Below are 26,479 nucleotides of genomic sequence, written 5' to 3'. Positions count from 1 at the left end.
GGAGAGATATTTGGAGGAAGGAATATGGGGGAGTCACAGCTAAAAGTAAGGGGCATTTGAGGAAACATATGCAACCTAATACAGTATACATACATATGAGGACCCTCTAAATAATGTGACCTAATAATGGGGAGATGGTGTTCCAAATGGTCATCTCTTGTCACCAAAGGAATTTTTATTACTGAGATTAGTTTATATCTAATTGAGTTGTTTGCCAAAGAGACCTCCTGGAAACCCCTAACAACACAGGCTATAGGTTGCTCATCACAAACTGACAGCAAGTTACTATTGCTGAAGACAACACCTTTATAACTCACTGAACACACAGATGCTTGGCTAGCAACTGCATAGAGCTTTCATAACTACTTTCCAGCACTTTTGTTACAAGAATATGATTTGCACACTATCAAAAGAGAAGTGTAGACTTAGAGCCAGCCACCAATCCTTTGATCTAGAATGGTATCTGCTATGGAGAAATCCTTGTTTACATTATGAATATGTATTACTAATATTGGTTAATAAAAAGCTGATAGGCAGGTAGGTGGGCAGGAATTTAGATGGGAAAGCAAAATTGAGAATGATAGGATGAAGGAGAGTGGAGTCAGGAGGGATGTCAGCCAGCTAATCAGTAAGACATGCTAGAGCACAGGTAAAGCCGTGAGACACCTGGCATTACATAGATTAATAGATATGGCTTCATTTAAATGTAAGATTGAGCTAGTAACAAGCCTAAGCTATCAGCCAAGGATTTATAATTCATATTCAGCCTCTGAGTCCATTATTTAGGACTAGGAAGTTGGGAAAGGAAATGTCCCTTTTCATGTGGCATTCCAATGTGTGGCCAAAATTTCCACATACAACCTGACAAAGCTTAGAAAAGGATACTAGACACACAAGAAAGTAGTCAAGCATGGCTTCTTGGTAGTGAATTTTTCTCCAGTGAGCTCTCTTTGCTAGTAAGCAGAGTCATCGTTCCTCTAAGAGACCTCTTGGTGGCTTGGTGCTAGTGGCAAAATTGGATGATGGCTCTTTTAAGAGGCATTGCTATCAAACACGCATATGGTGATTTGAGCAGCTGGCAACATACTACTGTGTGGCAGCATGGACCTAGAAACTTCTTGGAGATCGGGAAGTAAACGTGGCTTCCAATGCTGGTGATAAATGTGCCCCTGCCATGAGATTAGACTCTCAGGGAACTGAGAGAGAGGAGCTAGCACCAGTATGCTGTGATCTAAGTTACACAGCAGTTCTTTTGTTCATGCAGACAGAAAACATTATAGATGTGCAATAAGGACAGATTAAGACAAAAAGAGCCTCTAAATGGGTCACAGTGTGTTTAAAATATGAATAGGTTTGGGAGAGAGAAAAAAGAACATATATATATATATATATATATATATATATATATATATATATATGCATATTTTTCCTACATTAAAATACAGTAAGTTCCTTACACAATAAGCCATGTAAATATGGAAAACACAGAGACAGTATGGATACTGTATGTTATTGTGTTGTCTTTAAATCTTTTGACTACTCATCAACAAATGAGAACTGCAAAGAAACATTTGATTATGAAAGCTGCTAGATTAAATCAACCTTTATATTTTAAAATCATCTTGATATCAAAATTTAATTAAAAATATGTTACTTTGGGAAAGAGGCTCTGCTTTTATTTCCACAGAAAGGGAGAGACTCTGGATGCATTCTAAGTCAAGAAAAATCAGGTTTGAATAAAAAGACCCCCTAAAAGAATTTCAGATTGGAACAGATGACAAAAATGATGAGGTTTGAGAATGACTCTGTTACAGTTCCCTCTGAGTTCTGCATCAGAACAACTTCAAGGCTGCTGGCTGAGATGATCCAACCTCACAGAGTACTTCAGTCAGGACTTGACTATAATCTTAATTTTTTTCTGGGTTGCTACAAGATTACTAGATCCCATAATCAATAGGAAGTAATCTAGAGAACTACACACGCATTCCCAAAAAATAAATTATGAATATTTGTCATGATTTGTTGAGGTTGGTTACAAGTTGTTAAACATAATGGTCAGAAAAGAAAGCTAAACGAAGAGATTAGATCCAGGAATTTTTTTCTGAAAAGAAAAAGGGGGGTATAGAAATGATTGGATAAAATGATAGATTACTGAGTCCACTTCAATCCAAAAAACAAGTATTAATCTTAGGTATATTATATTGGTATGGATTTTGGTATCTTGATACAAATTTAAAGTTAATTTTTTTATACTGTATGTAATTCTACTCTTATTTCAGGTATTATGTTTATGCATCTCATTTAAAAATGTAATATATAGTTAAATATAGATTAATAGTCATCTATAATAACAAACTTACAGTCATGTTATTTAGGTCTTCAAGGTATACAGAGATATATTTCAGATATATACATAATCTTCAAACACTTCAAAGACCTACAGAATATGGCATTTGAAATGTTTTAAGAACTTAGATATTTCTTGATTTAGTGAGACATCTCTGTTCCTGGCATTATCAATTATTTCAAAAAGGATGATGGGTATGGAAGAAAAACAAATGGAGTTTGTTTTCTTTATGGCAAAAGTAAGCAATAGGGGCAAAGAAACTGTCATTGCCTTAATTGCTGACAGTTATTGTTTAAATTGAACCAGTAGGATGCAAGAATATTGACTGCTGAACTTTACCAAGACAGTGTAGGACAGTCCTTCAAAATTCTCTATTTTACAGGAAAGTCAGTCAGATATGCTTGGCCTGTAGGTTAGAGTTGGATGCCCCAATGTTACAGAGAAACTTGGGGTAAATGTGCAGGCAAACTGATGTCCCTGTTATTTGGTAACTTTTTAGCTTTCTGGGGTTTTTGATGGAGTTAAAGACTAAAAAGTTATAATCATAGTTTTTCTTAGTTATAATAGAAAGTAAATTCAACACAAAACTTTAGACAAACCAAGATTAAGATAAATAAATATTTTCTCTAATTTTGACAAATGTAAATGGATTAGATATTGTTATTATAATTCTTACTTAATAACTCTTTTAGTTGTATATAGTCTTACTATATTAAGGTTAAGATCTTCCTTTTTGTTAGACAAAAAGGGGAACATTCTGTGTAACAATCTTTTTCTATATTATGAATATGGATTACTCACATTAGTTAATAAAATGCTGACAGGCTGGTAGCTGGGCAAGATGTTAGACAGTAAAATCAAACTAAGAATGATGAGAAGAAGGAGAGCAGATTCAGGAGAGATGTCAGCCAGCTGATCAAGAAGTAAGACAATCTAGAGGACAAGTAAAGCCATGTGGTACCTGGCAATACATAGATTAATAAAAATGGGTTAAATTATAGATAAGAGTTAGGTAATAACAAGCCTAAGCTAACAGTCAAGCATTTATAACTCACATTTAGACTCTGAGTTGGTTATTTGGGACCAGGTTGTTGGGACCGGAAATTTCCATTTACATAGTCCTACCTGCAAGATATGTTAGGGCAATGTTGCCACAGAGCGCATGGGAGTAACCAACCAATAACTGATTTTACTTAAGATCCACTCTATGAGTTGGAATCCATAGCTGGCACTGCTTTGTGGACCAGAGACTAGATAGTCTGGGGACCTAGGGTAAAACCAAATAATACTGGTCTGAAAAATCGGTCACAAAATGGCTCCCAACGGTGTTTTGCTATGCTCAGATAGAGTCTCTTTCAGCCATCATCAGAGAAATTTTCTCCCACGACATTTGGGAAAAATAGAGATTCACAGATAGAGAACACACAGAGTTTGAGATACTTTTGAACAGTCAGCCCTAAATGGAATATCTCTATCAAATCTCTCACTTTAGATCTCAGCAATTTTCTGGTAGAATTTTTGGGGTCACTTATGTATACTATCATATTATCTGAAATTAATGATATTATGACTTCATATTCAGTTTGTATCCCCTTGACCTTCTCTAGCTCTTTCTTGCTCTAGTTAAAACTTTTAGGACAATATTGACTAGATATGGAAAGAGTGGATAGGCTTCTCATTTTCCTGGTTTTAGTGCAACTGCTTTGAAATTCTGTTTGAATTGATGTTGGCTTTAGTCTTGCTGTAAATTGCCTTTATTATTTTGAAGTATGATCTTTGTATCACTGATGTTTTCAAGCCTTTAATCATGAAGAAGTCTTGTATTTTTTCAAAGGCATTTTCAGCAACATATGAGATGACCATATGCTTTTTTTCTTTCAGTTTGTTTATATGTTGGTTTACATGGACAGATTTTTGTATGTTGACCTCTCCATGCATCTCTTGCATAAAACCCATCTGATCATGGTAGATGGTCTCTTTAATATGTTCTTGGATACCTTTTGTGAGTATTTTTGCCTCAATGTTCATGAGGGAATTTAATCTGTAACTGTCTTTATTTGTTATATCTTTGTGTGGTTTGGGTATCAGGATGACTGTGGCCTCATAAAACGAATTCAGCAATGTTCCTTCTCTTTTTATTTTATTTAATAATTTGTGGATTTGTTGGTATTAGCTCTTCTTAGAATGTAGATTTCTTTGAAGTTAGAATTCTGTGATAATACTTACTTGCCATGTTTTTCTTCTTTGGAAGACTTTTTATTATAAAAATATCCTTTTATTGTGTTACTGCTTTGAACAGACACCATGGCCAAGGTAATTTTTACCATGCTATACTATTTTTCTTTCCGGTTGTGGTAGCACATGCCGGTAGGATTTGCTAAAGGAGGCAGAGGCAGGAGGATCACAAGTTCTGTTAAGAATTTTTTCAATCATTTTACATACCAATCAAAGATCCCACTCTTCCCTCCTCCTACCCTCCCAGCCTGCCCCTCCCAACCTACCCCCTACAAGAGGCAAGAGCCTCCTATGGGGAGGCACATCCAGTAGAGGCAAGTCCAAGCCCTTCTCCCCTGGTCTCAAGGTTACACGAGGTGTCCCATCATAGGTAGTAGGCTCCAAAAAGCCTGCTCATGCACCATGGAAGGATTCTAATCCTAAAGTCAGGGGGCCCCCAAGCAGATCCTGTTTCATGAAGGCTCCACAGCCATTGATCCAACTTTTATGAGTTCCCACTAGTTTGGTTTGGTCATCTCTGCAGGTTTTCCCATCACAATTCTGATGCACTTTCTCATATAATCCTTCTTCTCTCTTTTTGACTGGACTTCTGGAGCTCTGTCTGGTGGTTGGTTGTGGATCTCTGCAGCTGCTTCCATCAGTCATTGGAGAAAAAGCTCTGTGATGACAGTTAGGGTATTCACCATTCTGATCACTGGGGTAAGCCAGTTCAGTTCAGGCACCCTCTCCACTATTTCTAATAGTCCAAGTAGGAGTCATCCTTGGGGATTCCTGAAAACTTCCCTAGCACCAAGCTTCTCTGTCCACATGATATCTCCCTCTGTCATGGTATCTATTTACTTGCTTTCCAAATCCATTCCTGTTCCAGCTCAACCATCTCATTCCCTTATGTCCTCATCCCCTATTCCCTATTCTCCATTCTCCACCCCTCATCCCCAGTTTACTCATGGAAATTTCATCTATGTCCCCTTCCAAGGGCTATCCATGTGTCTCTCTTTGGGTCTTCCTTGTTAGCTGGCTTCTCTGGAGTTGTGGGTTGTTGTCTGATTATGCTTTGTTTTACATCTAGTATCCACTTATGAGTGGGTACATACCATGTTTGTCTTTCTGAGTCTGGGTTACCTCACTCAGGATGATATTTTCTAGTTCCATCCATTTGCTTGCAAACCTCATATGTCATTGTTTTTCTCTGCTGAGTAGTACCCTATTGTGTATATGTATCACATTTTATTTATCTGTTCTTCAATTGAGGGGCATCTAGGTTTTTCCGGTTTCTGGCGTCTATGAAAAATGCTGCTACGAACATAGTTGAGCATGTGTCCCTGTGATATGATTGAGAATTCCTAGGATATATGCCAAAGAGTGGTATCATTGAGTCTTGAGGTAGATTGATTCCCAAATTTTCTGAGAAACCACCACACTGATTTCCAAAATGCTGTACATGTTTGCATTCCCACCAACAGTGGAGGAGTGTTCCCCTTGCTCCATACCCTCTCCAATGTAAATTCTCTGCAGTGCTTCTGATCCTAGCCATTCTGACAGGTGTAAGATGGTATCTCAGAGTCATTTTGATTTAAATTTCCCTGATTACTTAGGATGTTGAGCAATTCCTTAAATGTCTTTCAGCCACTTGAAATTCTTCCTTTGAGAATTCTCTGTTTAGCTTTATACTCCCCTTTTTAAAATTGGATTGTAAGTTATTTTGATGTCTAGTTTCCTGAGTTCTTTATACATTTTGGAGATCAGTTCTCTGTCAGATATGGGGTTGGTGAAAATCTTTTCCCATTCTGTAGGCTGTCATTTAGTCTTATTTATACTGTTTTTGCCTTACAGAAGCTTCTCAGTTTGAAAAGATCCCATTTATTAGTTGTTGCTCTCAGTGTTTGTGCTAGTGGTGTTATATTTAGGAAATGGTATTCTGTGCCAATGTATTCAAGACTATTTCCTACTTTCTTTTCTATCAGGTTCAGTGTAACTGCTTTTATATTGAGATATTTGATTAACTTGGACTTGAGTTTTGTGCATGGCGACAGATATGGATCTATTTACAATATTCTACATGTTGACAACCACTTATGCCAGCACCATTTGTTGAAGATGTTTTCTTTTTTCAATTGTACAGTTTTGGCTTTTTTTTGCCAAAATTCATGTGTTAATAGGTGTGTGGGTTAATGTCAGGGTCTCCAATTTTATTCCATTGGTCCACATATCAGTTTTTATGCTAATACAAAGCTGTTTGTATTTCTCAAGCTCTATAGTAGAGCTTGATGTCAGGGGTGGTGATTCCTCCAGATGTTGTTTTATTGTACAGGTTTATTTTGGCTATCCTGAGTTTTTTGTTTTTCCATATAAAGTTGAGTATTGTTCTTTCCAGGTCTGTGCAAAATTGTGTTGGGATTTGATGAGGATTTCATTGAATGTGTAGATTATTTTTGGTAAGACTGCCAAGACTTACGTAAGACTATGTTAATCCTACCTATCTATGAGTGTGAGAGATCTTTATATTTTCTGATATCTTCTTCAATTTCTTTCTTCAGAGACTTAAAGTTCTTGTCATACAGATCTTTAACTTGCTTAGTCAGTGTTAACCTGAAGTATTTTATATTATTTGTGGCTATTGTAAAGAGTGATGTTACTCTGATTTCTTTCTCATCCTATTTATCATTTGTATATAGAAGGGTTACTTTTTTTAAGGTTAATCTTGTATCCTACCACAATACTGAAGGTGTTCATCATCTGTAGGAGTTCCCTCTTAGAGGTTTTAGGGTCACTTATATACACTATCATATCATCTTCAAATACTGAATGTTTGAATCCTTCCTTTCAAATTTGTATCCACTTGATCTCCTTTTGTTGTCTTATTGCTCTAGGTAGAACTCCAAGTACTATATTGAGTAAATATGGGGACAGTGAACAACCTTGTCTTGTTCCTGATTTTAGTGGAATCACGTTGAGTTTCTCTCCATTTAATTTAATGGTGGTGGTTTGCTGTAAATTACCCTTATTATGTTTAGGTGTATTCCTTATATTACTGATTTCTCCAAGAACTTTATCATGAAGTGGTATTGGATTTTGGCAAAGGCCTTTTCAGCATCTAATGAAATGATCATATGTGTTTTTTTTCTTTAAGTTTGTTTATATGGTGTATTACATTAACAGACTTTCATATGTTGAACCATCCTTCCATTTCTGGGATGAAGCCTACTTGATTATGGTGGATAAATTTTTTTGTTATGTTGTTGGAGTCAGTTTGTGAATATTTTATTGAGTATTTTTGCATCAATGTTCATGAGGGAAATTGTCCTGTAATTCTCTTTTTGCTGCATCTTTGTTTGGCTTGGGAATCAGAGTAACTGTAGCCTAATAAAAGGAGTTTGGTAACATTCTTTCTGTTTCTATTGCGTGCAAAAATTTGAAGAGTATTTGTATTAACTCTTCTTTGAAAATCTTGTAGAATTCTGCATTTAAACCATCTGGTCCTGGTTTTTTTTTTTGGTTGGGAGACTTTTAATGACTGTTTCTATAACCTTAGGGATTATTGGTCTATTTAAATAGTTTATCTTGTCTTGATTTAACTTTGCTATATGGTACCTATCCAGAAAATTGTCCATTTCTTTTAGATTTTCCAATTTTGTGGAGTACAGGGGTTGAATTATGATCTGATGATTCTCTGGATATCCTTGATGTCTGTTGTTATGTCTCCCTTTTCATTTCTGATTTTGTTAATTTGGATGCTCTCTCTCTGTCTTTCGGTTAATTTGGATACGGGCTTGTCTAACTTGTTGATTTTCGCTAAGAACCAACTGTTTGTTTCATTTATTCTTTGTACTATTCTCTTTGTTTCTATTTATTGATTTCAGCTTTTTATTTGATTATTTCCTGGCATCTATTCCTCCTGGATGACTCTGCTTCTTTTTGTTCTAGAGCTTTTAGGTATGCTATTAAGTCACTAGTGTGAGATTTCTCCAACTTCTTTATGTGAGCATTTAGTGTTATGAATTTTCCTTTTAGCACTGTTTTCTTAGTGTCCTGTAAGTTTGGGTATGTATTACATTCACTTTCATTGATCTCTAGGAAGTCTTCAATTTCTTTCTTTATTTCTTCCTTGACCCATTGGTGATTCAATTGAGCATTATTTACTTTCCATGAGAGTGTAGGCTTTCTGTAATTTTTGTTGTTATTTAAATGTTACTTTTAGCCATGGTGGTCTGACAGAATACAGGAGGTTATTCCAATTTTTTTGTATCTGTTGAAATTTGCTTTGTGACTGAGTATGCGATCAATTGTAGAAAATTCCATGGCATGTTGATAAGAAGGTATATTCATTTTTGTTAGAGTGGAATGTTCTGTAGATATCAATTAAGTCCATTTGAATCATAACATCATTTGGGTCCCTTATTTCTCTGTTAAATATCAACCTCGAAGATCTGTCCAGTGATGAGAGTAGGGTGTTGAAATCTCCCACTATTAATGTGTGGGGTTTGATATGTGATTTGAGCTTTAGTAATGTTTCTTTTGAATATATGGGTTCCCTTGAATTTGGAGCAAAAATGTTCAGAATTGAAACTTCATCTTGGTGGATTTTTCCTATGATGAGTATGTAATTTCCTTCTCAATCTCTTTTGAGTGGTTTTAGTTTGAAGTCTATTTTCTTAGATATTAAGATACCTACACTAGCTTGCTTCTTAAATCCATTTGATTAGAAAATCCTTTCCTAGTCTTTTACTCTGAGGTAGTGTCTGTCTTTGAAGATGACATGTGTTTCTTGTATGCTGAAGAAGGATGGGTCCTGATTTCATTTACATTCTGTTACCCTGTGTCTTTTTATAGGTGAATTAAGTCCATTGATATTAAGTGATATTAATGCCCATTGGATGTTAATTCATGTTACCTTTTGGTGGTAGAGTGTGTGTATTTCTCTTCTTTGGGATTTATTGCTGTGGGGTTATCTATTGCCTGTGTTTTCATGGGTGTATCTGACTTCCTTAGGTTGAAATTTTCCTTCTAGTGCTTTTTCTAGGGCCAGATGTGTGGATAGTTATTGTTTAAATCTGGTTTTGTCTTGCAATGTCTTGTTCATTCTGTCCATGGTGATTGAAAGTTTAGCTGGGTATATTAGTCTAGGCTGGCATCCATGGTCTCTTAGTGTCTGCATTACATCTGTGCAGGTCCTTCTGGCTTTCAAAGTCTCCATTGAGAAATTGGGTGTTATTCTGATGGGTCTGTCACTAAATGTTACTTGGTCTTTTTCCTTTGCAGCTCTAATATATTTTCTTTATTCTGTATGTTTAGTGGTTTAATTATTATGTGGAAAGGGGACTTTTTGGGGGGTCTAGTCTATTTGGTGTTCTATAAGCTTCTTGTATCTTTATAGGTATTTCCTTCTCTAATTTGGGAAAGTTTTATTCCACGATTTTGTTGTGTATATTTTCTTTGTCTTTGAGTAGGTATTCTTCTCCTTCTTCCATCCCTATTATTCTTAGGTTTGGCCTTTTCATTGTGTCCCATATTTCCTGGACATTTTGTGTTATGTCTCTTTTGGCTTTGGTGCTTTCTTTGACTGATGAATCTATTTTCTCTACTGTATCGTCTGTACCAGAGAGTCTTTCTTCCATCTCTTGTATTCTGTTGGTTGTGCTTGTATCTGTATTTCATGTTGATTTACTCAGATTTTCTATTTCCGGCATTCCCTCTGTTTGTGTCTTCTTCATTGTTTCTATTTCAATTTCCAGGTCTTGAACTGTTTCCTTCACATGTTTATTTGGTTTTTCCTGGTTTTCTTGCCTTTATTTAAGAGATTTATTGATTTCTTCCATTTTTTGTTTGTCTTTTCCTCAATTTCTTCCCATTTTTTTGCTTGTCTTTTCCTCAGTTTCTTTATGGGAATTTTTTATTTCTGCTTTAAAGGCCTTCTGCTTCTTCTACATTGTGATGTTCAGGGATTTGCTGTTGTAGGAGGCCTAGGTTCTTCCAGTGATGTCACATTGTTTTTTATGTTGTTGTATTTTTGCACTGATGTCTACACTTCTCTTCCTCTTATAAGTGCAAAAGTTGTCTGTGTCTGAGTGAGCTGCTCTTGGTCCACTCTGCTTGCTGTGTCTATTTCTCAGGGGCCCCTCTGGGACCAATCTTACTTAGTTCTTGGTCTAGTTGGAGCTGGCAGATCTCTATATCAGGTAGCTGCTCTTGGTCCAATTCAAGCTAGCTGATTCTGTGACTCAGGGAGAAACTATTGGTCTTATAAAGGCTCTTGGTGTTGGTTTCACTCTTACTCTGCAAGGAAAATTCATGGAATGCAACAAAACTCAGTAACAAAAGTTTTATTAAGACAAAGAGAAAGGGATAGATGTGTTCAGGCTTGCTAAAAGAAAACATGAGAAGGGAGGAGGAGGGGACACATGATCTGCCATTTAAGGACTACCCCCTGTGTGTACACATGGGCCCACATGGCTACTCCACACATGCACATAGATCACATGGTCACACCACGCATGCATGGATTATGTAGGACACTGCACAGAATAAACCTTGCTATGACATCCCTCAGAAGGCTGAGCAAGGGGGAGCTGAAGAGAAGAACCCTGCTGAGTCTACTCTCAGGGGGATGAGCAAGGCAGGGCTGAAGAGAACCTTGCTAAGACATCCTTCAGGGAGCTGAGCAAGGGGGAGATGAACAGAGGAATCTTGCTGAGACTACTCTCAGGGTACTGAGCAAATGGGAGCTGAAAAAGTTAAGAACTTTTCACTGGAGCTGAAGGAAATTGCTACATTTCAGCAGAGGTTTCACTTTTCGCAGAGTGAAGCAAAAAAAGCAACATCTTAGGATGGGGAAGTGGAGCTCTGCTAGGAACACCCATTAAGTGGAGGCTGAGAAAAGCTCAGCTGTAGTGCCTCTGAAGAAGAGGAGCTGGATTGCTAAATCCTGTGGGGAGAACTTCCCCCACCACACTATGTCTAGCCTGACTCTTGATACCCTTCCCTGCTGAGCTAGAAGCTCCAGGCCTGACTCATCCAAGCAGTCAGAATACCTTCCTTTCCAGGGCTGACCTGTTTCATTGCAGCTCCAGCCAACAGAGCAGTCCTAGCAGCTCAAGGTATCTGAGAAACCTTTCCCTCCACTGCTGAGCTGTCTTAAGAAGCTCAAGATATCTGGAATATCTGCAGGGTTGAGCTGTCCTAGCACTTTAGGTATCCAGGATACTTCACCCTCCAGGGCCGAGCTTTCTCATTGCAGCTCCAACTGTCAGAGCTGTCCTAGAAGCTCAAGGTGTCACCTGACTCCCCAAATAGTCAGGATGCCTTCCCCCCAGAGTTGCAAAAGTCACATTTTGGTGCCAAAGCCCAGGAACGAACTCACAGAGTTGCACAACTTACTTACAATGAATCCCTTCTATCTAAGGATTGGGAAAAATGCAGAATAGGGGACAGAATGCCCACCAGAACCTGAAGATATGTTGATAGCATATATCCTATAGACATGATAGAAAAAAATACACCTATGAACTCTCAACAGTATATTTACCCAAATGAACCCTCATAATGGCACCAGTTGTTACCCTAATAAGGACAGGGGAAGTTTTGACATCATCTTATCCTTAGATGAAGGAATACAGCAGGTCAATGACTGCTGAAAGAGGGAAGCAGAGTCAGCTGCCTCAGGAGGGGAAATCCCACATTGGTGTTCAATCCCCAGTGCTCATCTGAGGATATATTCACATACAAAAAGAACTAAATGGACTTTGTAGGTTATATAAACGTGTGATCATGTAAACATAGCAGTGAAAATTAAAGAAGGAATCATGAATATAGGAAAAGGGGGGAAGGCAATGGAGGAGAAAAGCGAGGGTGAGGATCACATGGTGCAGTGAAGGCACTATGAGTTTATCAAAAACAATCCCTACTTTTAAAAATAATTGTACAGGACATTTTTTTCAGGACAACCTTTTTTTATGGTCTCTAAATTTTTTGCCCATTTGATATCATTCTGAAAGCTGAGTCTGTAGCAGGAATCTTAAAAGTTCTTATTAAGAAAATCAAACCTGAGCCAGGTATTGGGGTGAACCAGAAGATCAGAGAACTAGAACAAGCCACAGCTACCTCACCTTGCCAGATCCTCAGCTGGTCTTGTTTCCTCAGACTGGAGGTCTATGAGTCCTCATCCAGAATGGGTCTCAGCTGAACTGCTTCTCAAAAGCCTGAATGCTTAACCAGGCCAAATGCTTAAGCAGGCCAAATGCTTCTAGTGCCTGGTCTTCATGCCTTATATACCTTTCTGCCTTCTACCATCACTCCCTGGGATTAAAGACTGGCTTTCTGGGATTAAAGGCTTGAGTCACCATGCTTGGCTGTATCCTTGAACACATGGATTTCTGCCTAGCTTTGCTTCCCAACTGCTGGGATTAAAGGCATGTGCTACAACTGCCTATCCTCTATGTTTAATATTGTGGCTGTTTTGTCTCTGACCCCAGATAAGTTTATTAGGGTGCACAATATTTCAGGGAACACAATACCACCACATGAGTCTATTAGAAATTATTTTAAATTAAGCCCTATTTCTATGTCTAAGTACTTATTTTTGAGTTTCTGGTTTGGGGTCATGACCTAAGGCTCACAGTTCTCCAAAACAATCTCTGAATAAGTTCACAGTTGCTTAATACAGCAACCTTTGACTGGTTTCTGCAATCTATCTATATTTCTTCATATCAGCAGCTCATTTCAGAACAAACTTTGGGATGCTAATGATTTTTTTGCCTGCACTATAAATTTTACCTGTCAGCATTTGCTTTAAGCTGAACAGGTGGCCAAGACTGGAATTATCATAGCACCAAGAAATAGTTCTTTGGGATGTCAGACTACATTTGGTTTGAAGGAATACCTTTCCCTGCTATAGGGTATGAAAAAAAAATAATTGAAGAAAGTCGTGATAAGTTTGTGATCAGAGATGAAGACACAGTCATACTGACTTACCCAAAGTCAGGTAAGAAACATCATTGAGAATGATTCTGAACTGTCTGTGGAAGGTTAGGGCTTTAATAATCATTCATTATGGCGGTGAATGGAATGCTTTATATATCTCATGTGTTCAATGATTTGTGGTCATGGAGAGCTGTATCTGAGAGCATTTCTACTCAGAGGAAGATCTCTAACCTAGCCGGTATAGTCAGAGGAGCAGCTCAAGCACTACTACTGAACAATGACAGTATTTCCTAAAGCGGATTCTGGCATTGGTTTGTCTCTGTGAGGAAGAGAGTAGAAGAGAGATAATGATGAGAATAAACAGATGAAATAGCATCAAGAGAAAAAGGCATGAATGTAAGAATATGTGGGGGAGGGGACAATGTCAGCTAGAAGAATTACCATGGGCCTTCTCCAGGTAGAGGAAAGATTCTCAAAACTCAGGTAACCAAGAAAGGCATCATGGTCATCTGGGGGAGGGGTATTGGTAGATGGCAGAAGCAGTAACCATTGGTTAAGTATTAGGTTGCTAACATCAAAGGGCAATAACATGGAAAATCCAAGGGCATTAAACTGCAGTAAGAGGATTCAAATAATAGCCCAGAGAATAAAGCTAGAGAAACACCCACTGACAAACGAGCATATACTCACAAATACAAGTGTGTATGGTGAATAGACACAAAGGAATTTATTTACAAAAGGGAAGCAGTACTCATATATACACTGCGGGATGGATGCATCTTAATGACATTGTATTAAATGAAAGGATCCCCATCTCAAGGACAGATTCCATGACTGAATCCCTGACAAATATCTGGGAAAGTTGAATTTACTGAACCAGAATGTAGAATGTTGATGTTTTAGGAAAGGAGGGGATGTTCAGTAGGCAGGTAGAGTTTACTGAGTAAAGATTCTCAGTTTCGTTAGTTGAAGCATTTTGAGTGTGCTGGAAGAATATATTTTGTACGTATACCATGTGAATATTGTGAATACCACATCCCTTTGTGATTGAAAACAGTTGCAGTGTAAATTATATGGTTGTATTTTCTATTTAAAGCTTTTCACAGGTGCTCTTGAAATGAATGACAATAACTTTTCCTTCTTGTTCAGGAACTAACTGGCTGATTGAGATTGTTTGCTTGATTCAGACCAAGGGGAATCCCAAATGGATCCAATCTGTGCCCGTCTGGGAACGCTCACCCTGGATAGAGACTCAAAATGGATATGCAATGTTAATCAATAAGGAAGGACCATGCCTCATGAGCTCCCACCTTCCTATTCATCTTTTCCCCAAATCTTTCTTCAGATCCAAGGCCAAGTTCAGTGTCCAGTGGTTGAGAATACTTTGGCCAAATGCACATTTAACTTACTGTGCCATGATGGGCCTTGGAGATCTGCCTGAAATGCACTCTGCGTAGATTTGGTGAGGAAAGCTGGGATTCTCACACACTAGGTGATGCTAATATGTCCCCTTCACAGACTGTATCAGAGTACTGGGATATCAACCATCTCTCAGTGATCCTGGGCATATGTATGAAAAAAATGTATTATTACAGTAGGGCATTCAGGGACTACACATACAGGTCAAGTAGAGTTCAAATTCTAGTGTACAGTGGATATTACTGTTTTGTTGTGATAAAAGTCAATTAGCTAATCTTGATTCTTCATATAGCCCATGTCAAATGGGTGAATCACCCAAGCAGACTTGTTTATAGGGGAAACAGCCTCACCAGGCACTAATGTTGTAATCTGAGAGATTGTTCAAAAATCATGGCTTCTCTGTATCCACTGTGTCTTGCTATGTCTAGCTGTCCACTGAGATCAATAGCCACAGGAGTCACTAACATCATTGAAAGAAGATCTCCAGAAGGAACCAGAGACATACAGGTTCTGACCTACCACAGTTTATTGTTAATAAGAAAGTTTTTTGGAAGTCCCTCCACCTTAGAACCTATAAGTATTTATGGTTAAACCATAAAGACAAACATAGAAAATAATCTCTTTTGAAACTATCACAATGAAGTGACCATTAAACTATATGTGTGTGTCTTATATGGATTTGGGAGACTTGTGTCTGGAGAAATTAAGGTCTAAAAGATGAATTATACTATAATGTCAAAATGAGCATTGATACAAAATATTAATTTCATTTCCTTAAAATTATTTTTTAAATTTATTTCTTCTATTTTTGAGATTATACTATAATTACATACATTATTCCTCCTCTCTCTTCCTCTCTCCAGGCTCACTACTATACCACTCTTTTCTGTGTTTCAAATTTATATTCTCTTTTTTATTACATCTGTGTATTTATCTACATATTCCTACATATCTTGGTACAATCTTCTCAGTACGCACAATGTTACCTGTATGTAAGTTTTCAGGGCTAAGAAATCGATATTGCATAACCAATTGCTATGCTTTTCCCAAGGGAAGCCTATTTCTCTCCATCTCAGCACTTTTTTAGGGGCTCACGTGTCTTTGTATTCACCATTGTGCAATGAAACATTAGCATTAAACTCTGCATCATGATTCTTTTTAGAATTTTCTTCATATTTACAGTTATAGAAACCAATTAGTTTGTCGTTTTTCACATAGCTTTAGCACAGTATCCATTACTCTTTGTATATGAGATATTCTTTCACAGTGGATGGATAGTCTTTCTCACAGTAAGATTTTGATCTTTATAAGTATAGAATCAATCTTGGCTTTTTGTTGTTGCTATTTGTTTTCAATATTAATGACTGTAGTCATTTTGCTGTTACATTTTTGTAAATCAAATAAAATTATAAAAGATTTTTATAAATATAGATATTTTGCACTTCTGTTTATATTTCATTCAAATAAAAATAACAAATGCTTTTAGAAACCTCATTGATATTCAATTAACATTTTATACAAACTGTGTCATATATAAGGTGGTTTATACTATATTGACCTTCATTTGCATGTTTTTCTATTTAAGGTGATCTATGTTTTCAGAAATCCTAGAGATGTTCTTGTGTCTGGTTATTTTTTCTGGGATAAGTCAAACCTTATTAAGATGCCAGAGTCACTAGAAACTTACTTTGAATGGTTCCTCAAAGGAAATGGTGAGTGTCCTGTTTAAATATAGGGTTTGAGGGAGGAGGCTGAGATACATTTGTGAAGACAAAGTGTGATATAGCTTAGGCTGGCCTGTCTTGAATTCTCTATACAGATAAGGATTTCCTTGAAGGTCTGTTCTGCCTCCATCTACCTCATGAGTTATAAGACTATAAGCACCCACTAACATGTTCTGTTTATTTAATGCTGGGGTTCAACTTCCAATGCCATTTTTGTTATATATCTTGGTTATATCTCTAGCCTTTAGTATATTTTGTAATTTTCTCTTGACTCCAGCTTATTGTTCTACACTCTACCAAACTCTTGATCCAAGGATCATTATCATTATAAATCTAATTGTGAAGTCTTCCTGTTCTCACAAGCCACTGCCTAATGGCACAGCTACGGCTTGACCTGTGATATACCATCCTGGCAATATTTGGAGTATCTAGTTTTTCCAGTACTAATGAAGATGTTATAGCTTGTGGTGAGCAGAACAGCAGTGACAGCAACATCACCAGGACCTATTCCCTCTCCAGCGTGGAGAGTTAACAATGCTGACTGTATGAGATGTGAGTTTTTCTCAATCAGAAAATGATTCATTACTCTGATACCACAATTGCCATTATTACATCAGGGGGCATATGTTGTATGGATGGTTGAAGTATAGATATCAGTGTCCATAGCTGAGTAATATTATTGACAAGAATCTCCCAAAAGTAGCCTACTTAAAACCTTCAGTAACAATGAGGGCTATTCAGGAGAAAGACATATTTCAGTTCATTCTCAATTTGTTTTCCTTATGTTCTGTGACATGACTATAAGGCTGCCTTTAGAAATAGGGTCTTACCAACTAGTTTTTGTGGGCAACTGACAACAGTGACAATTGCCTAGATTATTTGCAACCTCAGGCCCATTTTAGGCAACAACTCCTAGGGAGGTATCCCAATAATTGCAGTGGAGTTTCCATTTTTAAACCAATAGCTTCTGGGAGCAGTAGTATCTGTTCATGAAAGCTGCCTTGATTTAAACTCTTTAATATATTTTTAAATGAGCTTAAAAACTAATGAGTTTCTATATGGCATTTTCATATATTCTTGGTTTTTGTTAATTCTATCCCAATTTACCCACCCCATCTTTGTATAAACACAATCAGTCTCATATTCCCTCATTCATACTGATACCATATGTGTCCTGGTACTTCTCTCTCCTTAAGGTCTCTTTTTTCTTGCTACTCTTCTAATGGTTCTTTTCTGCCTTCCTCTCCTTTATTTACACATCAAGGTAAACATGCTAAGAATTTGTCTAGGATCCAAGTATGAGAGAAAAGATGCAGTGTTTGTCTATCTGTGCTTGTGTTACCTCATTAAGTATATTTTCCAGTTGCAACTATTTTACTGAGAATTTCCTAATTTCATCTTTAGAGCTCAATGAAATTTCATTGTGTCTATATATCATAATCTCATCTATTTTCAATTGATGAGCATCTAGGCTAAACCTGTTCTGTAGCTATTGTGAACAGAGCTGCAACAAACACAAATGTTCAAGTACCTATTAGTTGTATATATCTAAGTCTATAGTAGTATATACCTACCTAGTTTGAATATATACCTAAGATTTGATAGCTGGGTCATATGGAATTTCTGTTTAAAGCATTTGAATGCATACCATAGTCATTTAAATGATGGCTGTATAGTTTACACTCATACCAGTGCTTTTAATTCCCCACAATTTTTCTGAAAATTAAAAAAAATTAAAAACTAAATTTTATTATAAAACAATTTGCACATAAATAAAAACAGGATTCACCAAAATTATTGAGACTCTTGTATACATTTAGAATTGGTATCCAAAAGAGAAGCAGGGAAACTTCATATTAAATGTTATACTTTCAATATTGTTTATATTTCACTCAATATATGACCACAAAACCCAAAAATCCATGAGAAATATAGAACTAGAAAAACATTAGCCTATATTCTCTTTCAACAGTCCTGTCCATTATCTGCATCTACTCCTTTCTCATTCCTTTATTTTTAATTTTCTTTTCTTCTTAAATGTTATCAACATACACTTCAAACATTTACTTGTTTTTTTCCATTTTTTGTCTTTGTTGTTGTTTTTGAGACAGGTTTTCTCTATGTTACAACTGTGGCATATATATTTTTTAATAACAGTGGCCAATCTGACAGATGAGATGGAGTCCTAGATAGTTTTTAGTTTCTGTTTGTATTTCCTTGATGGCTAATGATGATGAACACTTTAAAAATACATATGAAGCACTGTCTTTCTTTTATGGTATACTTTTTGGTTCCATAGCACAAGTTTTTGCTCCAGTTTTTTTCTTCATATTGAATATTTTATCATTATTATTTCTTTGTAGATACTAGATACACATTATCTGGGAGCATATAACTCAGAAAGCTTTCTTGTATTTTATTAGCTGAATCTTCACATGATTAATGATTTCCTTTGGTCGATAGAAATCTTTTAATTTCATGGGATCCCACTTGTTGAGTATTGGACTTATTTTCTGAATGAGATGAGTAGCATTTAGAAAGTCCTTACCTGTGATTACCTCTCAAAGTGCACTTCCTGTATTTTCCTCAAGCAGTTTTAAAGTTTTGTGTATTCTGTTGAGGGTCTTGGTACATTTATGATTGCGGTGAATGCGTGTGTGTATTTGTGTATTGTGTATGTGTGATAAAGAATTAAGATCTATATTCATTCTTCTACACATAACTATCCAGTTTCCAAAATACCATGTACCTAAGATCTCATTTTTTCTTCCAATGAATTTTTTTTTTTATTTTTCAAGGCAGGGTTTCTCTGTGTAGTTTTGGTGCCTGTCCTGGATCTCACTCTGTAGACCAGAACTGGCCTTGAACTCACAGAGATCCACCTGGCTTTGCCTCCTGAGTGCTGGGATTAAAGGCATGCACCACTGCTGCCTGGCCCAATGCATGTTTTCAATATTTTGTCAAAAATACAGTGCCTCCAGTTGTGTGAACTTATGTCTTGGTTTTCTATTCAGTTAATCCACATGTTTGTTTTGTGTTAGTGCTTTCTGTTTTCATTACTCTGTCTCTGTAGTAGAACTTGAAATAAGGTCCTATCTTTTTTCAAGGTTGCTTTGATTATCTGGAATTGTTTGTACTTTTGTATGAATTCATTATTGAATTTGTTCTTTAGAAATTTCAAAGATGTGTAACTTATATTCTGCTTATTGAAACCCTTTGCCCTCTGTTATCTCCCTCTCACCTTTAGTAACCCCCATTCCCTACAGTTCTCCTTTATAACTTTCATGTCTCTTTACTGATGACCCATCCAATGTAACCACGATTATTATCTTGTGTGGGAATGTGGGTTTTGAACTGCCAATGGAAACCTAGTTGGCACCTCACTGGGGACACAACTGAAGACAGTGTCTTCCTACCACCCAGAATCATTCAGTATTCATAATTTCATTATGGTGTTTAGTGTCCTTTGAGTATCTTCCTCAGTCCACAATGACTCATTTTTGGCCTAGTCTAATGCAGAATCTTTGCAGCAGCTTCAGTTCCTTTTAGATCATAACTACACTTGCTCTGTCATGCCCACACGTCAGCATTTTCCAGACCTTCTCTTTCTCTTTTCCAGCTTCAACATCCTTTCTGCTCCCCCTTCTGCAATGTACAGGTTGGATGATTTTTCCAGACCTTCAGAGTAGAGCAAACTTCTTGAACTGTTACATGAAAGAAGGAAATTAAGACTTATTATCAAAGTATTGTTTGAAGTATCATCTTGATACAAAGAGCAGACAAATATTCAAAAAAGAAAACAAACAAACAAAAAACTGTACAGAACTGTAGCTGGGAAGTTTCTCTCCAGGTTCCACCAAGCCCCTGCAGTCCCACAGCCCACTAATAAAATAATCACTCAGAAGCTTTTTTTACTTATAAACTGTATGGCCATGGCAGGCTTCTTGTTATGTAGTTCTAGTATCTTAAATTAACCCACTTCTATTTATCTATAAATTGCCACGTGGCTCATGGCTTTCCAGTATCTTACAGCATGTTTCTCGTGGTGGTGGCTGTAGCTAGAGTTTTCCTGCCTGGCCCACAGTCAGGACAAATCTCTCTCATCTGTCAGTCCCACAGCTGCTCAGACCCAACCAAGTAAACACAGAGACTTATATTGCTTACAAACTCTATGGCCGTACCAGGCTTCTTGCTAACTGTTTTTACAGCTTAAATTAATCCATTTCTATAAATCTATACCTTGTCACGTGGCTCGTGGCTTACCGGCATCTTCACATGCTGTTTGTCATCGTGGCGGCTGGCAGTGTCTCTGACTCAGCCTTCCACTTCCCAGCTTTATTCTCCTCTTTGTCCCGCCTATACTTCCTCCTGCCTATTGGCCAATCAGTGTTTTATTTACCAACCAATCAGAGCAACCCTGCAATGATCCCTGAGCATTAGAGACAGTTCTGTAATGTTGCACTTAGGAGTGAGCATTCAACCATTCTGTATCAATTTGAAGGTTAATTATTTTTATTTCTGTGGATAATACTAAAATCTTGATTGGTATTATATTGAGTCTGCTCATTGCTTTTGCTAGGATGGGCATTTTCATAACATGGATTTTTCTAGTCTGTGACCATGGGAACATTTTCCATCTCCTAACATCTGCATCAGTTTCTGTCTTCAGTGTATTGAGGTTTTCAGTAATGAGGACTTTGCATCCTTGGTGTATTCATTACTTTTCTATTGCTGTGATAAAACACCATGAACAAAGCAACTTATTGAAGGCATGCTTTGTTTGGAGCTTATGGTTCCAGAGTGATAAGAGTCTATCATCACCATTATAGGAAGCATGGCACCAGGAGACAGGCATGGCATGGGGGTAACACCTAAGACCTCACACCTCAACCCACAAACAGGAGGCAGAAGGAGAGCACTTGAAACAGTCCTAGTCCTTGAAACCTTAAATTCCACCCCAGAGACATATTTCCTCCAGCAAGTTCATACTTGCTGATCTTCCCAAAATATACACCATCTGCGAACCAAGTATTCAAACATTATATGGGACATTTTTTTTGATGTTACAGATATTTTTATTATTGCCAATTAAACTATTTTAAATTTGTTTTTTTTAATTTTTATTTTGCAATACAATTCAGTTCTACATATCAGCCACGGATTCTCTTGTTCTCCCCTCCCACCCCCCTCATCTTTTCCCCAGCCCACCCCCCATTCCCACCTCCTCCAGAGCAAAGCTTCCCCTGAGGACTGAGATCAACCTGGTAGACTCAGTCCAGGCAGGTCCAGTCCCCTCCTCCCAGGCCAAGCCAAGCAACCCTGCATAGGCCCCAGGTTTCAAACAGCCAACTCATGCAATGAGCACAGGTCTTGTGACATACAAGGCAATTGATTTCCATTGAGCCATCACCTGAGCCCAGCTTTCAGTCTCTTTGAGGGACTTAATTGTCTCATATATTATGCAATTCACTTTATCTCTACACTTTCTCTGTAGATCCTTTACCACCACCAGGTTTCAGTAAAATTTAGATTCATTGAATTCATGTATCCTACTGCTCTGACACTGGCTTAAGTCTTACCTTCTCTCCTGACTTGATTCAGTTGGTTCTTCAGATAATGGGGAACAATGCAAGCCCTCAATGGAGGGTGAGACATGAAGAGACAACATAACTAGACCAGGAACACTTAGGACACTCTGACTATTGAAAACACATCACAGTAGTACTAGGAATGTAAATGAAGCATTGGGTTGAATGTGGAAGGCTATGACTTGAACGTCTCTAGCTGTCGGTGTTTTAGAGTCTCTGGTCTTAAAGAGTCACTATCCACAAGTTGTAGAACCTTAGAGGTGGTTGTTAGTGGGTAGAGATCTCCCTCAGAAGGGGTTAATAGAGCTTGCCAGACATGATGGTAATAAAAAGTCCCAACCTGGACATGCTCAGAACCCTCTGGCTTCCTGTATTGTTTTGATCACATTTTACCAACTCAAGCCTTTGTCACTGCTGTTTGCCTTTTGGATGTCTCCTCATGGCATCAGAAATAAATCTGTAAGGTGATGAGTTTACTAATGAACAAAATTTTATCTACTTATTTACTCTCTCTCTCTCTCTGTGTATGTGTGTATGTGTGTGACAAATGTTATCATTGCCATGAAGACCAGCCTTCAGGAACTCAAGGAATGAATGGGAAGTTATGGTGTCAGCAAACTAATCACTTAACTTGAATTTTCTGTCTGAGGGAGTAAAACTAAATTTGTTGGGGACAGAGAGAGGACTAAATTTAACTCTCTTGGGACAGCAAAAAAGGAGGAAACATACACAAACATTTGTATTTCTCCATCATTTTCTGTTTGTTCTTTATTTTTCTCTTACTGCTTATGTATCAACAAAATTTCTCAGGCAATATAAAAATTGCAATGTGATTTCATTCTATTTTTCAAGTGAATGATTACAATGAATACAGTTAGAAATCATGATTTCCAATTTCCCTTAAATGATTAAACATCCTACATATTACATGTTTTAGATGAAAAACAAATTATCCCAAGAACTCTCATACATTCATATCCAGCAACTTGGTATAGATTAACAGAATAAAAGCAAGTAAGATATATTTCTCAGCCAGTCTTTTACTGGCAAGCTGGATTTTGTGGTTACAAAGGAAGGGTCAGTCATTTCATTACTTATCTCAAATGGTAATCTTATAAAGAATCTTGAAAGAATCACAAACCAAAATTATTATATATGAAAAACAATCAGTCTTCTGTCTATTAAATACTCAGAGTGTATCTTTATTCATCAATAGCTTTGTTTGTATTAGGAAGAAGATGGCAGAAATGGGCATTAATTAATCACCATCTTTGAATTATCAGGATTTAAAGAATTAGGGTATTAATCTTCATCTTTAATTACCAACCTATCCTAACAAGAATAATCCATCTGCTAATAATAACCAAGCTGCTTTGTTCTTGTTTCTTGACCTCAATGAGTCCCTCACACAACTATGTGCTCTTCTAAACTTTATATGGTTTCTTCAGGTTTTTCATCTCAAAGTTATTAATAAAAATATCTCATCCTATCTGTAAGTCATATTGGAAGCTTTGTTTTAGCTATGATGCTCACTTAAGTCAATGAACACATATCTCAACATTAAGATTAAAAGAATTTGAGCTAGCTTAACTTCTGGGACACAACTATGCTGTTTATTTTTCACTCTTTTAGGTGGTCTAATACCCAGCTCCAAAATAAATCACATAAGGAGGCTTTTGCTTACTTGTAAATATCCGACCTAAATTTGACTTGTTTCTTGCCAGAATTTCTTAACTTAAATTATTCCATTTACCTTTTGCCTCTGGGATTTTCCCATTCTCTTACACCTATAAATCTTACTCTTACTCCTACTGGGACTGGCTATGTATCTGAGTGGCTGAACCCTGATGTTCCCCTTCTTCTTTCTCATTTCTTGGTCTTTTTTACTCCCAGTATTCTTCTATATATTCTCTGCCTGCCAGCCCCTTCTGTTCTTTCTCCTGCCTCACTATTGGCCTTCAGATCTTTATTAGACCATCAGGTGTTTAGACAGGTACCATAACGCAACTTCACAGAGTTAAACAAATGCAACCTAAGCAAAGGTAACACACCTTAAAATAATATTCTACAAAAGAATTATTTTATTTAATCATTAACCTAAGCCACAGTCTATATGAATCCTCAAGAAAAACTAGCTGTGTGACATTTCCTTGTTCTTATTTTCTATCCTCTGCAGCCCCTGATTTGTCAGGGGCAGGGAAACACCATATCTTGCTTTTGACTTTATTAGTTTTTCTACTAAGCTAACCTCTATCACAATCAGTTACTATATTAAAAACCCTCAATAATCAAAATTCCATTTAACCTTATACTATTATTTTGTATAAAATCTTTGCTTTAAATAGAATAGCTTAGGAGGAAATCATCTTTATAATAATCCACTGATAGAAATGCCCAGGAGAATGGGATATTTCCACTGGATAGTCATAATAAATTAAGGGCAGTGGGGATTTCCCCACACCCATTCATACCATGAAAAAAACAGAGGAAAATATCAATGGTAAGCATGTAACAGCACAGCATCAATGGCAAGAGACATTCTGGGGCCAAAGCCATCAAGGTCTTGCCTATCTAAGACTCACTCATCTGAGCTTTGCTTCCTGGTAAACTAACCACCTACACTTCAGTTGCCAGCTGCTGATTCTATGACATGGCCACAGGCAAAATATCACACTGAATTATGTAAATACTGGATTTTTTTGTAAAGCTGCCTCTCATTTGCAGAGAAGAGAAGAATATCAGGTAGACCTCAGTTAGATTATTTGTAATCAATATTTCTCTACTCCATTCACACAGTGCCATATGGATCATGGTTTGAGCACACCTGTTCCTGGCTGTCTATGAGAGAAAGGGACAACTTCCTGGTACTGAGCTATGAAGACATGAAAAAGGTAACTGTCATTCTTACAGCAATCACACAATCCATTAGCATTTCACCCCATACAGCATCCCACACTCCTCAGGATTCCCATTGTACCTACTCTATCAGTGGTAGGCTCATGAAAAGTCACTAAATATGAGATTACACCCTATGTCTTTTATTAGCCTGCATCTGGCATTTCCTCTCAGCCTCCTTGTCCACCCTACTTGACCCTGAAGTAGGGTGTGGTAGCTCAAACTTGTTCTACTGGTTTTCCAGTTCTGTCTATACACCACATTCGATACAGCTAATAACACAGTGGTCAATGGGGAAGGGGTAAACAGTGTCATTTCACTGGTGTGTCCAAATGAATGCCATCTCCCTTTGGTGAAAACAAGAGGGCAAAGGCATGCAATCTGTCAGGGAGGTTGGTGTCCTGTGCTCAGCAGTACAGAGGGTTCCACATGGTTAGCTAGAACACACGAGAAATTTCAAAAGTTTTAGAAGATAATATCTAAAATGTATTAACATTAAGTAATGAAATATATCTTAATACTCAGATAGCCCCTAACCTTATATGATTTTGCAGGTTTCATTTCACTGAAATGAACTGCTGAAGGTTATAAATATCCTTAATAATATGTATGTGTCTCAAATATCTCTTATTTTAAAAAATAAAAAATTACATATCTTGGAAGAGTGTCACATAACTCTAAACCATGCATTGCAAGATAGAACTCTAGGTAATCCTTGGTTGTCTGGTGTGTGTGAGACCTTGGCTACAAGAGACATTGTTTCAAAAGACCATTAAGGAAACTAATTTTGAAGTTCATTTGTGTATTTTATGTTCATTTTATTAAAAAATCCTGCCTCTAATGATGGGCACATAATAATGAAACCAAACATATAAGCAAAACAGTATTCTCATTTGATCAACAACCCAAAAATTTAAATAGTTTGGAAGTTATAGGTGAAAAGTAACCATCATTTACACATTTACATATCACAGATAAAAATATCAATTGTAATTTTTACTGAGCAAAAAAAAATGCACTGAGCAAACAGTTTGTCAGAAAAATAAACTTTCCCACCTTAGAATTCTTCAAAAATTTAGTTAAGGAGGAGAAGGAATCTTACAGCCACTCTTTACCTTATAGAAGTAGACTCTGGTGACAACGAAGGCAGCTGGTAGTTGTAACTTTTTTGTATTGATTTCCCTATTATATTTTTTATTGTTTAAAACAATTTGTAAATTTTTACACACACACACACACACACACACACACACACACACACACATATATTTGGTTTTTCTGGACTGCCCTGGAACTCACCTTGTAGACCAGGCTGACCTTAAACTCACATAGATACACCTGCCTCTGCCTCTCGA

General features: G+C 37.1%; 1 protein-coding gene across 1 annotated transcript in view; it reads left to right on the top strand.

The window, feature by feature from the left end:
• Positions 1-13,426: 13,426 nt before the first annotated feature.
• The window catches only part of LOC131901621 (sulfotransferase 2A1-like), a 29,145-nt gene continuing 16,092 nt past the window's right edge, over positions 13,427-26,479 (top strand). Inside the window, exons 1-4 of the mRNA XM_059252724.1 lie at positions 13,427-13,559; positions 14,648-14,862; positions 16,503-16,629; positions 25,026-25,120. Of these exons, the coding sequence (XP_059108707.1) occupies positions 13,427-13,559; positions 14,648-14,862; positions 16,503-16,629; positions 25,026-25,120 (570 nt within the window). The remainder of the gene's footprint in view (positions 13,560-14,647; positions 14,863-16,502; positions 16,630-25,025; positions 25,121-26,479) is intronic.

The sequence above is a fragment of the Peromyscus eremicus genome, unplaced genomic scaffold (genome assembly GCF_949786415.1).
Source record: "Peromyscus eremicus unplaced genomic scaffold, PerEre_H2_v1 PerEre#2#unplaced_143, whole genome shotgun sequence".
NCBI classification, from domain to species: domain Eukaryota; kingdom Metazoa; phylum Chordata; class Mammalia; order Rodentia; family Cricetidae; genus Peromyscus; species Peromyscus eremicus.
This window is presented reverse-complemented; position numbering and strand designations above follow the sequence as displayed.